This window comes from Narcine bancroftii, chromosome 13, assembly GCF_036971445.1.
Source record: "Narcine bancroftii isolate sNarBan1 chromosome 13, sNarBan1.hap1, whole genome shotgun sequence".
NCBI classification, from domain to species: Eukaryota; Metazoa; Chordata; class Chondrichthyes; order Torpediniformes; family Narcinidae; genus Narcine; species Narcine bancroftii.
This window is the reverse complement of record NC_091481.1, coordinates 85,231,444-85,245,708: the sequence shown is the minus strand read 5'-3', so window position 1 is coordinate 85,245,708 and position 14,265 is coordinate 85,231,444. Positions and strand designations below refer to the sequence as shown.

Below are 14,265 nucleotides of genomic sequence, written 5' to 3'. Positions count from 1 at the left end.
GCAAATTTCTACTCGTGTGCTGACCGGCTGCATCGTGGTCTGTTACGGGGACACCAATACCCCTGACCGGAAAGCCCTGCAAAAGATAGTGGATGTCACAGATAAAACCCTCCCCACCATTGAGAACATCCACAGTGAACGTTGCTGTCAGAGAGCAGCAGCAGCGATCATCAAGGATCCACACCACCCAGCACACGCTCTGTTCTCGCTGCTGCCATCAGGAGAGAGGTATCGGGACCACAAGACGCGTACCAGCAGGTTCAGGAACAGCTGCTCCCCCTCCACCATCAGACTCCTCAACGACAAAACTCAATCATGGACTCATTTAAGGACTCCTGCGCTTGATCTTTTTTTTCCTCATTTGTATTGCACAATCAGTTTGTTTACATGTGTACACTATGTACAGTTTTTTTTGCACTACCAATAAGTGGTAATTCTGCCTTGTCCACAATAAATCTGAACTGAGCCAGTTTTTTTCCTGACTCCAACAATGACCTGTATTTATGTATCCAAAACTGTTGCAAGATGTGTCAGGAATAATTTTATGTCCCATGTTAGATCTTGGAAAATTGAATGAAGAGTGTAGGGTAGAGATGAGAAATAGTTGGATCAAGGACATAGAGGTAAGGTGGGGGGAGGAAATACAAACTGCTGGAGGAACTCCATGGGTGAGACAGCATCTATGGAGGGGAGGAGTGCTTGCAAGAATCCAGTGGGGTGTTGGTAGTGAAGGATGTGGAACCAAAAAGGATTGGGGGGGAAGGGGAGGGGTGAGAATGTTTGCAGTGTTGGCTTCATCCTTGATGCTTTTCTCACTAGTCTACAAATTTCCTTTTGAAGGACCTACCTGGAGGAGGAGTTGACTAAAGCTCGTGAGAAGCCCAAACTACGGAAAGACATGTACGAGAAGATGATAGCTGTGGATCCAAATGCACCCACGAAGGAGGAACACGAGCTGAAGGCCGTCTTGAAGCCACGTTACATGCAATGGAGGGAGACGCTTAGCTCGACTGCAACGCTAGGGTTCAGGATCGAGGGCATCAGGGTAAGTGGAGAGAATGACAGCCCACATGAACCTGATAGGCTTTTAGTCCTGTGGTTTCATGAGGGTTCTGAATCCCAACCATTGTCTTTCCCAAAATACTTTCATAACAAAAACCCTGTGTTGTAGATTTTAAAATTGACATCAGTTGCCTTTTAAAGCATGAAGAAGCCAATTCCAGCCATTTACACCCATGCTGCCCAATTACACCCAAGATAACCTACAACCAGATTCGGGGAGAACGTACCAACTGTTGGCGCTGTAATAGTGTTGCGCAAACCGCTACGCCAATCGTGCCTCACTAAAAGAGAAGAGTGTTCAGAATTCCAAACACCTTGAGGCCTATAGATTTCTCATCGTAATCCTCGACAGCAGCTGTTCTTAATGAGGCCCTACCCCTCTCCCCCCACCCTGGGCCTCAGTACATTTAAAAGGGTGCCACAGACTGAAATTGTAAAATATTTTTTAATGTAGTCAGTAGGGGAGAAGTAGAGAAGAAACCAACTAAACGGCTGCTTCACAGGGAAGGGGGCCGGCCCACAAACTTTGCGCTGAGTCCTAAAGGAGAATGGCCCTGCATCTGAATTTTACGTTTTGTCACCCAACCCTCCAGGATTTCCTAACCAGGGGCATAATTTTTCATGACTCCAATTTACCTTGGAAATGTCAAAATGCCCCACAACCTCAAATTCCAGGGAAATACAATGTGAGATTTCTTCTTGTACTTTAATCTTGTACAGTAAAACTCTGATGTTTATCTCTCTTAGGACTTTGATTCTGAACTACCATGAATACCCCACACACTTTTAATTCACCTTTTTATAGGTGTTGCACTGTAGTTTAATAAACTTTTCAGTGAACTTGGTGTATTGAGCAACATAAACATGTCCTGGTGAGCCTGGGGATTTCCAAGCATATTCATAAAGCTTCCCTGCACTCCTCGAAACATCCTTTCTTTCATGGAACCCAGAAATGAGCTTGGGGTTGCTATGGTCACTGAACAGCTCGGGGGAGGTTACTGAGGCAGGAAGGGGATAATAAGAAGGATTACATCCTTGTTATTGGAGGGCGCAGTATATATCTGTTGGTCACTGATTCCCAGTTAAGAGTTCCTGTTTTTCTTTGATCCTCCAGAAGGCTGATGGATCCTGCAATACGAACTTCAAGAAAACTAAACTCAAAGAACAGGTTATGGAAGCACTGGAAGACTTTGTGGACAGCAATAAAAATGTTTTGGTAACTATTCATCCTTTGTTACAGTACTTAGTTAGCAGCTTCACCGTGTACAGCCAGAGATTTACTAATTCTCTTTAAATAGTCTAAATGTCTATACAGTACACACCCATAATAAAACAGCTTCTTATCCCTGCCATCAGCTTTCTGAACGGACAATGAATCTATCTTCACTAAGAGTGCCAGAATATCAAAGTTTTACTGCACATGGCTTCGAAAGATTAAAGTGCTCCACCTCCCCAATGGCACTAGAAGGACTGCAGTAGTTTAAATTTTATATGTTAAATTTAGACATACAGCACGTTAACAGGCCCTTTTAGCCCACAAAGCCGTGCCGCCCAATTAACCTACAACCCTCGGTACGTTTTTGGAGGATGGGAAGAAACTGAAGCACCTAGAGAAAATCCACACAGACACTGGGAGAACTTGCAAACTCCTTACAGTTACCGTTGGATTCAAACCCAGGTCACTGGCGCTGTAACAGTGTTGCACTAACCCGTGGTGCCCTGCTTCATTCCATTGTGCCACCCTTTACAAAGGTGTTTCACCACCACCCCATCTCAAGAGCATTATAGGTGGACATTAATTGCTGGCCACCAATTAATTGAGGTCCTCCATCAGCCAGCTCCCCACCATGACTACCAGCCCCCCCACATCTCCATCGGGCACACTGAACTCAAAACGGTCAACTAGTTTACCTATCTCGTCTGCACCATTTCATCTGATGCAAGGATCGACAACGAGATAGACAACAGACTCGCCAAGGCAAATAGCGCCTTTGGAAGACTACGCAAAAGAGTCTGGAAAAACAACCACCTGAAGAAACACACAAAGATCAGTGTGTACAGAGCCGTTGTCATACCCACGCTCCTGTTCGTCTCCGAATCATGGGTCCTCTACTGGCATCACCTACGGCTCCTAGAACGCTTCCAACAGCGCTGTCTCCGCTCCATCCTCAACATTCATTGGAATGACTTCATCACCAACATCGAAGTACTCGAGCTGGCAGAGTCCGCAAGCATCAAATCCACGCTGCTGAAGACCCAACTGCGCTGGGTGGATCACAACTCCAGAATGGAGGACCATCGCCTTCCCAAGATCGTGTTCTATGGCGAGCTCTCCACTGCCCACCGTGACAGAGGTGCACCAAAGAAGAGGTACAAGGACTGCTTAAAGAAATCTCTTGGTGCCTGCCACATTGACCACCGCCAGTAGGCTGATCTCGCCTCCAACCGTGCATCTTGGCGCCTCACAGTTCGGCGGGCAACAACCTCCTTTGAAGAAGACCGCAGAGCCCACCTCACTGACAAAAGACAAAGGAGGAAAAACCCAACACCCAACCCCAACCCACCAATTTTCCCTTGCAACCACTGCAACCGTGCCTGCCTGTCCCGCATCGGACTTGTCAGTCACCAACGAGCCTGTAGCAGACGTGGACATACCCCTCCATAAATCTTCATCCGCGAAGCCAAGCCAAAGAAAGAATTGCTGGCCTTGCCAGGGATGCCCAGATCCTATAAAATGCATGAAGAAAATAAATTGCTTGGGAGAGGGTGGTGTTTTATCCAGCTGGCACTCTTTAGGGCTCTTGCTTTTTTTTTGCTCACTCAGTAAACTCTGGATTTCCCTTCCTATGTCTCCCTATCTTGCAGTGGGTGCTGTTTCCCTGACACTCCTTTTGGGGCTGGTGTTCTCATTCCCTGATGTTTTGTGAGCTGCTCCATTGGTTCCCCTTCTGTGAGCTGGCTGATTGTTATGCAATGGTAAACGTGTCTTAGGGCAGCATCCTGGGTGCGAGGGGTGAGTCTGGTTACTGCATCGATACCTTTGTTGTCTTATTGCAGAGGAAGTATTTGACAAGGTTGAAAGAATTGAGGATAGCGCTGGAGAGCTCAGAGTTTTTCAAGACCCATGAGGTAAAGAATTTTTTCATTCTTTTTCACGGCTGAATGCTAAAATTCGCAAGCTGTTTCTTAAACTAATGTTAAATGACTGTTCCAGCACCAACTGCAGACTTCAGGCTTAAAGTCGTATCGTTGTTGAATTAAAGCCATCTGCCCAGCTATGGATGAGACAGCTACCCTCTTATTTTTCTAATCGAAGCTTGGTCTGGTTATTAACCACAACAGAACTTTCCCCCACCCATCTTGGACCTCAGCAGGCCGCTGGATCTGGGAGGGTATGTCGAGAGGGTGGGTCTGGACCTGTGCAACCCCCTACTCACCTAAATCCGTTCACGCACACGCTGCTCCTTTCTGAGGGATAGGGGTATCTTCTTATCAAACCCCACAAACTGACTGAAAGGAGCCATCGTCATCCTATGGGATAAATAGCCAGAAGAAGATTATTTTTCCAATCAGGGCTAAATCTATGCAAATCTTTAAGATTAACTGACAATTAAGAAAAAATGTAGATACAATAAAAACCCCCCCCAATTATCCAGCACCTTCTGGGATGTTGGATATGCAAATTTTCCGAATGACTGAGTCACACATTTACAATGCCTAACTAATACACATGTATTGAGAATATACAGTTTAAAAAACAAAAGAATGTAAAATGTTGTAATTTCCAAAAAAAATCAGTATTGGTCTTTAATTATGTAAAGTTCACTTTAATGAGGTAATTCCCGTAATTTAAATTCGAACCCCAGTTTTATGCTAGCTGCTATGCTTACCCCACCCACATCATAATTAACCCCATCCTTCTTTCCCCCCCGCCTCCCGCCACCTCTCCCAGGTTTACAGATTAAAAACCTTGCTAATACACTTAATGCTAATAAAGACTCTTACTAGGCAGGGATAGGGAGACACTTTGGGAGAGTCGTCCCCAATGGCGAGCAGCATTGGCCAGCTCTTCATCCTGAGCACCGCCATTTTATTCAAATGCAACTTTATTGAAACTTTATTCAAACAGCTGCTATGGGCGGGATGCGACTGGGGCGCTCTGCTGGCTGAATGTTTGCTCCCATCTCACCAAGGGGTTGTGTGTTGCTTCTGGGAATGCTTATTTTTAAAATTTAAAATTTTTAATTATTTTAATTCTGGTTATTTATTTATTTTTTGCCAGTTGCTTGAATTCTGGATACCGGTAATTTTACTGTGCTGGGAATCTGAAATACAAACTGAAAATGCCGGTAAAACTCAGGTCAGATAGCATCTGTGGAAAGAGAAAAAGTTGGTTTCAGACCACACATTAGGATCCTTGATAAAAATGGAGTAAGGGAGAAGGCAAGATGGTCTAAGCAGCAGAGAAGGCTGGTGGAGGTGGGGTGCCACTGGGTAGAACAAAGGGAATGTCTGTTCTAGTTGAGTTGACTTGCATTCTCCCTTTCTCTGTTCCAATCCAAGGACTTCGTCCTGAAACATTGTTACTCGATCCACCAATACTGCCGGATCTGCTGAGTTTTTCCAGCCCTTTCAGTTTTTAGCTTAGAGTCGGGTGACTCCTGAATATGATGGCTTGAACCTTCCGAGCCACAGGAAGGGTCTGGGGAAAGCTTCTGCTTCGCACTCGTCCTTCACGTTGCTTCATGTTTGTATTTTGTTTTGGGCACTGTTGGTCTGGGAAATTCTGCTGATTGGAATCCATGCTCCTCCCATCACTAGCCGACGACAATCACTATTCAATGAGCTGCTAAACCATCAGGGAATTGCAGACCCACCGTAATGCACGAGAGTGGATGCGTAACTGCTGGTTACCTTTTTATTTCTTTCCCTCACTCTGAAAGAACTGGGAAGTTGGTTGACCATCGTTTCAAAGGTCAGCTAAAGATATTGGTAAATTGGCTCAAATCGTGAGACTGGATTTCAAAAACCATTGGAGAAACTCAGCAGGTCAAACAGTGTGTTTTATGTAATAAAGATGCAGAACCAACATTTCAGGCTTGAGCCCTTCATCAAGGTATGAACAAAACCTAGGCAGGCGCCCAATCCTCTTCTCTTCCCCACCCCCACCCGCCACGAACCATTCATTTTGTACCCAATTAACACCTATTGTCTGGTCTGTACTCCTTCCCTCTTTTTCCCCTGCCTTTAATTCAGATGCCTGAATTAACTTGAAGAAAGACCGAGGCCCGAAATATTGGTTATGTCTTTACCTCCTCTGGATGCTGTAAGACTGGCTGAGTTCCTCAAGCATTTCTGTGGTTTGCCACCAGCAAAGTGTAGTGTTTCTGGTTGCAGTTGTGGAGTTTTGTCTCTGTTGCTTTGTTTACAGGTGGTGGGGAGTTCTCTGCTCTTTGTCCACGACGACACAGAGATGGCCAAGGTTTGGATGATCGACTTTGGAAAGACTGTGCTGTTGCCTGACCAAGCCACGCTGAACCACCGAGTGGCCTGGAAGGAGGGGAATCGGGAGGATGGCTACCTGTGGGGACTCGACAACCTCATCAATATCATCACCAAGATGGTGGAGGAGTGACTTGCTGCGTCATCCCTCGGTAGGGAGGGGAGATATTCCCGTTCGCAACTGGCCTTTGGGAAGGCGTGTAGCCTCTGCATAGGGACTACCTCTTGTCTGGAATAGTTTTTCCCTTCCCCTCTCTGGCAGGAATGAAGCCTGTTGCAGTCAGGGACACCCTTGAGTTTGGGGGTTGGGGGGGAGAGGAGGAGGAGGAGGTGGGGGGGGGGTGGGTTGGGGAAGAGAATGGCATGGGTTTAAATACAGACAAAGAAATCCAGGTCGAGAGTGTTCCTGTGAATGCTGTGGCCAAGCTATGGAGGTGTCATTCCTGAGCACTGTGCCTGACCTCTGATCTCTAGTGTAAAGTGAGAGGAGGAGCTGGCATTTGACCTCTTAAACTGCAGTGACAAAGGTTGGCACAGACTGGACGTTCTTGGGGACCTTAGGATAACTGGTTGAGTCAGTGAACTTAAACACGTAATTAAAGAGGAAACACTGGAGAGCGGCAGAGCTATCTCCATTTAATTCCTAGGTTTGTATAATATCTATTTTTATAAAGCTACGAAATAGTACTGCGAAACCACTTACCGAGGGCAATTTATATGCATTTGAAATTTTATATTATAGAGTCGTTGCTCATTTTGCCTTATCTGTGATGTACTGTGACCCATTAATTTCTGAATGTTTGAACTTATCCCACCCGAATGCATTGTGCACCGTTGACAAACTCAGGAGAGACAGTGGAGTGGTGGTCTGTTGAGACCCAAGGCAGGTCAGTAGAAACCAGGTGGAATCATGCAAAGGCAGAATTCTTGGAGTTCATGGTGAAACATTTTACTGATTTGGTAAATTTGTAATAACAAGCTTAGCCTTTTTATAAAAAAAAAATTAAAACAGTTAATCTTTAAACTTTAGTTGAATAGTAACTGGATGCATTTGAGAAGAGTGGAACTTCCATTGTGTTTCTGATGAGAGACTCCACATACTGTTGCTTCCCAGTCCCACTCTGTTACATTCCCTCTTTATATTGATCAGCGCTAGCAGGGATTGACCCTCAGATGGTCATGTTGCACGCTGGCCCTTGTTGTACAGCGCTGCTGTTTGCTGGTTTGGTACGCTGGGCATCAAGCTGACAAACTGTATTAGAAATTGATTCAAGATTCCTTTATTGTCACTTATGTGCAATGTTAGACGGAATTTGTTTTTGTCTGCCGTAAGGCAGACAGATTCACCACGGGCAGAAATTGCTTGAAGTGCCTCTTGCAGTCAGAGAAAGAGAAGCAAAAGAGAGTCGTCCCCGTCTCTCCCCCCCCCCCCCCACTGAGTCTCTGCAGATTCACCTCCAGCGTTCCCGCAGCCCATTTGAAGATTTAGGAAAGGAATTCTTCAGAAAATGCTAGCGGTGGGGGTTGTAAGGTCAAGGAAGGTGGATTGTAGGATTGTAAATGTGTTTAGCACAGAGTTTTGCTTTGAAATTGTTTCCCCACCCTCAGGCTCCTACTGCTTGGGCGAGTTGTATGTTGTTTCAGAGAGGGTGCTAGAGAGAGAGGGGAGTTAGGGCTGCAGGTAGCAGAGGTGGGGTAGTATTTCACAACTTGCTTAATCCCTTTATGGAAATGTTAAAAATTCAAATTCTGTGGAGTACTGTATGCTAAGGGAGCTGTAGAAATGTTTTTATATTTATTAAGGATTTAAGAAGTAATGTTAACAGCCCCTAATGGACTGATTGTCAGTACTTGGAAGGGAGACCATCTGGGAACACCAGGTGCTGTAGGTTTCTGTGAGGGGCACTGCACAAAGTGGCGACTCTGCCTTATGGTAGACAAAAGTTGGAAAAAAAATTCATGTATGTTGCATCCTAAATGTAGTATGACAATAATGGATCCTTTACCCTTTACCTTTTACCTTTAGCTGTAGACAGCCTCCAGCTTCAGATGGTGCTGGATGGATCCTTAGCACTGGTTTAATTTCACATCTTAATTGAGGTATTCAGAGTTGTGCTTTACTAAAACAACAATCCTGTGTGCTGACTACAGAGTCATCAAAGTTCTTTCTGGAAGATAACTGAAAGCCTTTTTTATGTTTCTTGCGGAGCACAAACTGAGAATTTTTACAAACACGCAGTGTTGGTTTGGATCAGCCCATCGAGTGAAACAAGCCATCGGTCATTGCTACAACGAGGTGGCATTTTCCCGAGGGTCAGCCAGGCTGTGACCCCCCCCACCCCCCCCCACCTCGAGATGGTGAGCTTCATTTCAAGATTAGACTTGTTGGCAGCAGATTATTGAGGTGGGTATGTGGGAGTAAGGTGAAATAAAACAGTAATATGGCACACGCTGGGATTCGTACTGTGTGCATTAATGTAGTAAAAGCTCCCAAAAACAAAATGGGGGGAATGGTCACCAAGGTTGGAATTGTAACTGGGGGAAAATGAGGTAGTCCTTCATCAAATGACCCGATTCCAAGACAAACTCCCTTCCTCCCATGACTACACAACCTAGGGGAAATTTGCCGTTGGAAATTTCTCTTAGGTTGCATCTCCACTGAAATCCTACGAGAGCACTGAAATATTCAGGACAAAATAGTCCTGTTGATTGTTGATACCTTTGTAAATAGTCGGGTCTCCTGTTTGGAATCCACCCATTTTGTGAATACTCGTGCTATATGGGGAACCTGTAAATTGAATCCTAAATGTGCCTGAATTGAATACTTTTTTTTTGCTGTTCATGAGTGTTTTTATGTTGGTAGCTGTAGGTTCCATCTCAGAGATTGAGCACTGCTTCAGTGCTGAGGGAGTGGTTGAAGAGTGGGACGTTAACAAGCAGAACTCCTGTCTAATGCTGGAATTTTCTTTTAAAGTGGAATCTTTTGATAATGTGTCCTCAGATAGCTCAGAATTCTTCTAAGATCAATGCAACCCTCTATGGGGGGAAAAAACAATTGAGCTGTTTTTCCCTGGGCCTGAACTGTTGCAGATCATGTGGGAATGAGAGATCTGCCTGTGGCTTTCCATTTCAATTTCACAAGATATAGGTGCAGAAGTAGGCCATTGAGACTGCGCTGCCATTCTAATCATCCTTCAACTCAGCCCCACTCCCTGGCCTTCTCCCCGTAACAGTTGATTCCCTGAGTAATCAATACCTGTCGATCTCTGCCTCACTTCCACAGTGCCTGTGGCAACAGGTTCCGCAGACTCATGACCCTTTGATTAAGGAAATTTTTCCATATCTGTTTTAAATTGACGCCCTTTTATCCTGAAACTATGCCCTCTTGTCTGATAATCCCTACCATGGGAAATATCTTTGCCACATCTACTCAGTCCAGGCCTTTCAGCATTCGAAATGCCTCTATGAGGACCCCCTTATCCTTCTGTATTCCAACAAGTACAGTCCAAGAGCCAAAAATCATTCCTCATACTAAACTTTCATTCCTTGTATCATTCTAGTATATCTCTGAACCCTCACCAACACCAGCACATCTTTTCTCAAATAAGGCGTCGAAAACTGTACACAATACTCCAAGGGAAGTTGCGCCAGTGTTTTGTAGTCTCAACGCTACATCCCTGCTCTTGCATGCCCTCCCCCTCTAAATGAATGCCAACATTGCATTTGCTTTCTTCACCACCAACTCATATTTGTATTTGTGACGACGATAAAACTTTAATAAAGCAGCAAGGACAAGAGTCTGAAAGTCTTGTTGAAATCCGAGGTTTTAAGAGGTGTCTTGGAAGGGTAGAGGGTCAGTTCCATCTCCAGAGCCTTGCCTCTCAAAAGGCCACAGGTGGGACATAATTCAAATCCAGGCCACTGGAGATGTTTTCAGCCATCTTGGAGGGTTTCTGGACCTTCGTATCAGATCTAGAAGGTGGGTTGGTGGGTAGGTCTCCTCCTTCTTTTACAACAGCAGGAAGGGCTTCTATTTAAAACCTGCCATTAATTCACTGGGTGTGTTTTTAAGACCAAGATTGATAGGTTCTCGATTAACCAAAGCATCAGGTAATGGGGAGAAGGTGGGGTTGAGTGGCAGAGCAGACACAATGGGCTGAATAGCCTATTTCTGCCCCCATGTCTTGTCAGTCGTTGTCAGCCTTCTACAGCATGGAAATAGGCCCTTTGTCCCAATTTGTCCAAACTAGTCCCATTTACCTGCATTCGGCCTCTGTGCCCTACTAAACCAATGGTTCTCAAACTTTTTTTCCCCCCACTTGCATACCTCCTTAAATAATCCCTTATTAACCACATCCTTTATAGTTGCTCTGTGGTTAGTAAGGGATTATTTAAGTTGGTATGTAAGTAGAAAGAAAAAGGTTGAGGACCACTGCCCTAAACCTTTCCTATCAATGTATCGTTTAGAAGTTGTTTGAATGTCCCTTGGCATCTTGTTCCATACATCCACCACTGTGTGAAAATGTTAACCCTTTGGGTCTCTTTAACCCCCCCCCCCCCAACTTGTATCTATCCCCTCTAATTTTGTTTTCCTACCCTGGGGAGAGAAGGCTATGACAATTTACCTTATCTATGTTCTTATTGCATTGGTGGTCACGGTTTGCAGCCTTGTACTTTGGAGAAGGAAATGAAGAAGTTGGTGGTTCATGTATAATTAAGCTCGTCATGCTGTGGTGGATTTCACAGGCTCCATGGTTTGAATGTGCAGGAGTGCATTGCTCCCCTCCCATCTTGTGCACTGTGGTTTGCGACTTGACTCAGGTCCAGCCTTTCAGTGCTCAGGGCAGCTACATTTTGGAGCCTCGGAGATGCAGCTCAACAGACTCGGCGCCTAGGGATACCATTCTCTGTTTCAAATGGAGGTGGGAGCTATCCCTGCAGCTTGTAGCCATCACTGAGTCTCCCCCGTGGGCCACTAGTCAACCTAATGGGCTGACTGAGCTGTCCAGCACACCTGCCTGGGACTCTCTCTTCCATTCTCCAAGCGACTCCACTTTAATTCAATTCCTCGGAAACAACAAGCTGGACTTCCTTGAGTTTTTAAATTCAAGATCACCTCTTCTCTCAATGCACTCAAATTTTTGTTGTTTACAAAGCTATCTTTTTAAAGAACCTTATCCCATTCCCTCTTTGTATTTTCATTATGTATTTATGAACGGATTACTGGACAGATACTGGAAACTGCATGTTTAATTTATATTGCATTAAAGTTGCATTGCTGGGTTAATTTCTATACAATGTTATCTAACTGGTTTTGAAATAATAAAGCTGACCCCCCCCCACCCAAGTGGGGATTTGTACATAATTATTTATCTGTATCCTCCTGTATCAAATTTTTTTAAAGATTCATATGTTCAGCATGGTAACAGTCCATTTTGACTCATGAATGCCGCCCAAGTTATACCCCATTAACCTACACCCCCCCCCCCCCACAGTGCATTTTGAACAGTGGGAGGAAAGTGAAGCCACCGGGGAAAACCCACGCAAACACACGGAGAACGTACAAACTCCTTACAGACAGCGCAGGATTCGAACCCCGGTCCCTATCGCTGCTGCTGTAAAGGCATTACACCAAACGTGCCACCCTAATATTTCAAAATGTTTTTACTCTCTGGTATCTTATTTTTTGGACATACAGCACGATCACAGACCCTTTCAGTCTACAAGTCCATGCCGCCCAATTAACCTACAACCCCAGGTGCATTTTGGACAGTTGGGAGGAAACCGGAGGCCCCCCCGGGGGAAAACCCATGCGGACATAGGGAGAATGTACAAACTCCCCACAGACAGAGCGGGACTTGAACCTGATCGCTAGCGTGTAACAGCGTTGCACTAACCATGCCTCCCTCTCTCTTGATGTCTGTGGGCAGCGGGGGGCCTTGCTGCAGTTTGGATTACTCCTAGCCCGCATGTGAAAGGATGGACAAGGTGGGGGAGAATTGGGAAGTGCTCAGCAGGTTTGAAGAAGTGTGTGGTGATGGTATTTGTCCCAAACTGGCAGTTGTAGGTAACATTCACGGCTTGAAGGGAATGTCTGATGGGTGTGAGCCAAGAGAGCAAATTAAAGGGAGTGAAACATGAAAGTCTGCAGATACTGTGATTGTAGTAAAAACACAGAAATGCAGGAGGACCTCATCCGGTCTTGCAGCCTCCATAGGAGATAAGGACATTAGATATTAAAATCTGTGGGTCTACCAAGCTAGAGGACCTGAAGGGGCTGTGTGAGTGTGACTTAACGAAGGCAGTGAGCCCTGGCACCAAGCTGAAGCCCACGACTGAAACTCGGGGAAGAGGTCGTCGGAAGCAGAAGCCTGCTGGCAGTCATGCAAGTCTCAATTGAATCAATCCAGGTCTGCCCTCTGAACAATTTTACTTGCAAATGCATGACCTCTGGGAAAATAATATATATTTGTCTGTTTGCTTGTTCTGCACTGAGGATGGGAGAATGTGGTTTCGATGGGTTGTACTTGTGACAATAAACTTGACTTGAACAAAGTGACACTTCCAGAATTTGCTACCAGGCCCACTAAAGGGGATATTGGACAGATGACTAAATCTAGATTTAAAGGGATAGCAGATGACAATAAACTTGACATGACTGTTCAAGTGATTGCTATGTACATGTTTGTGTGTGTTACAGAGTCTGGATAGATGCTGTTGATAATGAACTTGAACCTACCTGCCTTTTTCCCCCTCATAAGGACCATGAGACCTTGAGATATAGGAGCAGAAGTAGGCCATTAAGTTCACTCTGTCATTTCCTCATGAGTTGACCCATTCTCCCTCTCAGCCCCACTTTCCGGCCTTCTCCACATAACCTTTGATACTCTATCCAGATTGCTATCAATCTCTGCCTTAAGTAGACCCAACGACCTGGCCTCCACAATCACACATTCCAGAGGTTCACCACCCTCTGGCTGAAGAAATTCCCCCGCATCTCAGTTTTAAATGGGGCCCTTCAATCCTGAAGTTGTGCCCGCTTGTCCTGAACTCCCCTACCATGGGAAATAACTTTGCCACATCTAATCTTTCCAGGCCTTTTGACATTCAAAAGGCTTCTATTAGGCCCCCCTCATTCTTCTGAACTCCAATGAGTACAGTCCTCATATGTTAATCCCCTTCATTCCAGGAATCATTCTTGTGAATCTTCTCAGAACCCTCTCTGATGCCAACACATTCATTTTTAAATGAGGAGCCCACAACTGTACCCAATACTCCAAGTGAGGCCTCACCAGTGTCTTATAAAGCCTCAGCCTCACATCCCTGCTCTCCCCTTAACCCTTAATCCCTGTACTATGCAAAAATCTAAATTCATATAAATAGAGAATATATTTTTTAAAAAGCACTTTAGAAACTGTCAAGTTGGATTGTTGGTTAAAAACTCCCATTATTTTGCCATAGAACTATAGAACATTACAGCACAGAAACAGGCCCTTTGGGTCTTCTGGGCTGTGCTAAGCTATTTTTCTGCCGATCCCATGACCTGTACCCAGTCCACAGCCCCCCTGTCCATGTACTTGTCCAAATTCTTCTTGAATGTTAAAGCCCACATTCTCCACTTCAGCTGGCAGCTCGTTCCACATTCCCACCACTCTCTGTGTGAAGAAGTTTCCCCCTCAACCTTTCCCCTTTCACCCTTAA

General features: G+C 45.1%; 1 protein-coding gene across 1 annotated transcript in view; it reads left to right on the top strand.

Annotated features, from left to right (window-relative positions):
• Positions 1–11,932, top strand: part of itpkca (inositol-trisphosphate 3-kinase Ca) — a 52,000-nt gene extending 40,068 nt beyond the window's left edge. Inside the window, exons 4-8 of the mRNA XM_069907684.1 lie at positions 841–1,045; positions 2,177–2,278; positions 4,120–4,191; positions 5,345–5,422; positions 6,494–11,932. Coding sequence (XP_069763785.1) covers positions 841–1,045; positions 2,177–2,278; positions 4,120–4,191; positions 5,345–5,422; positions 6,494–6,697 — 661 coding nt within the window. The 3' untranslated portion in view covers positions 6,698–11,932. The remainder of the gene's footprint in view (positions 1–840; positions 1,046–2,176; positions 2,279–4,119; positions 4,192–5,344; positions 5,423–6,493) is intronic.
• Positions 11,933–14,265: the final 2,333 nt, after the last annotated feature.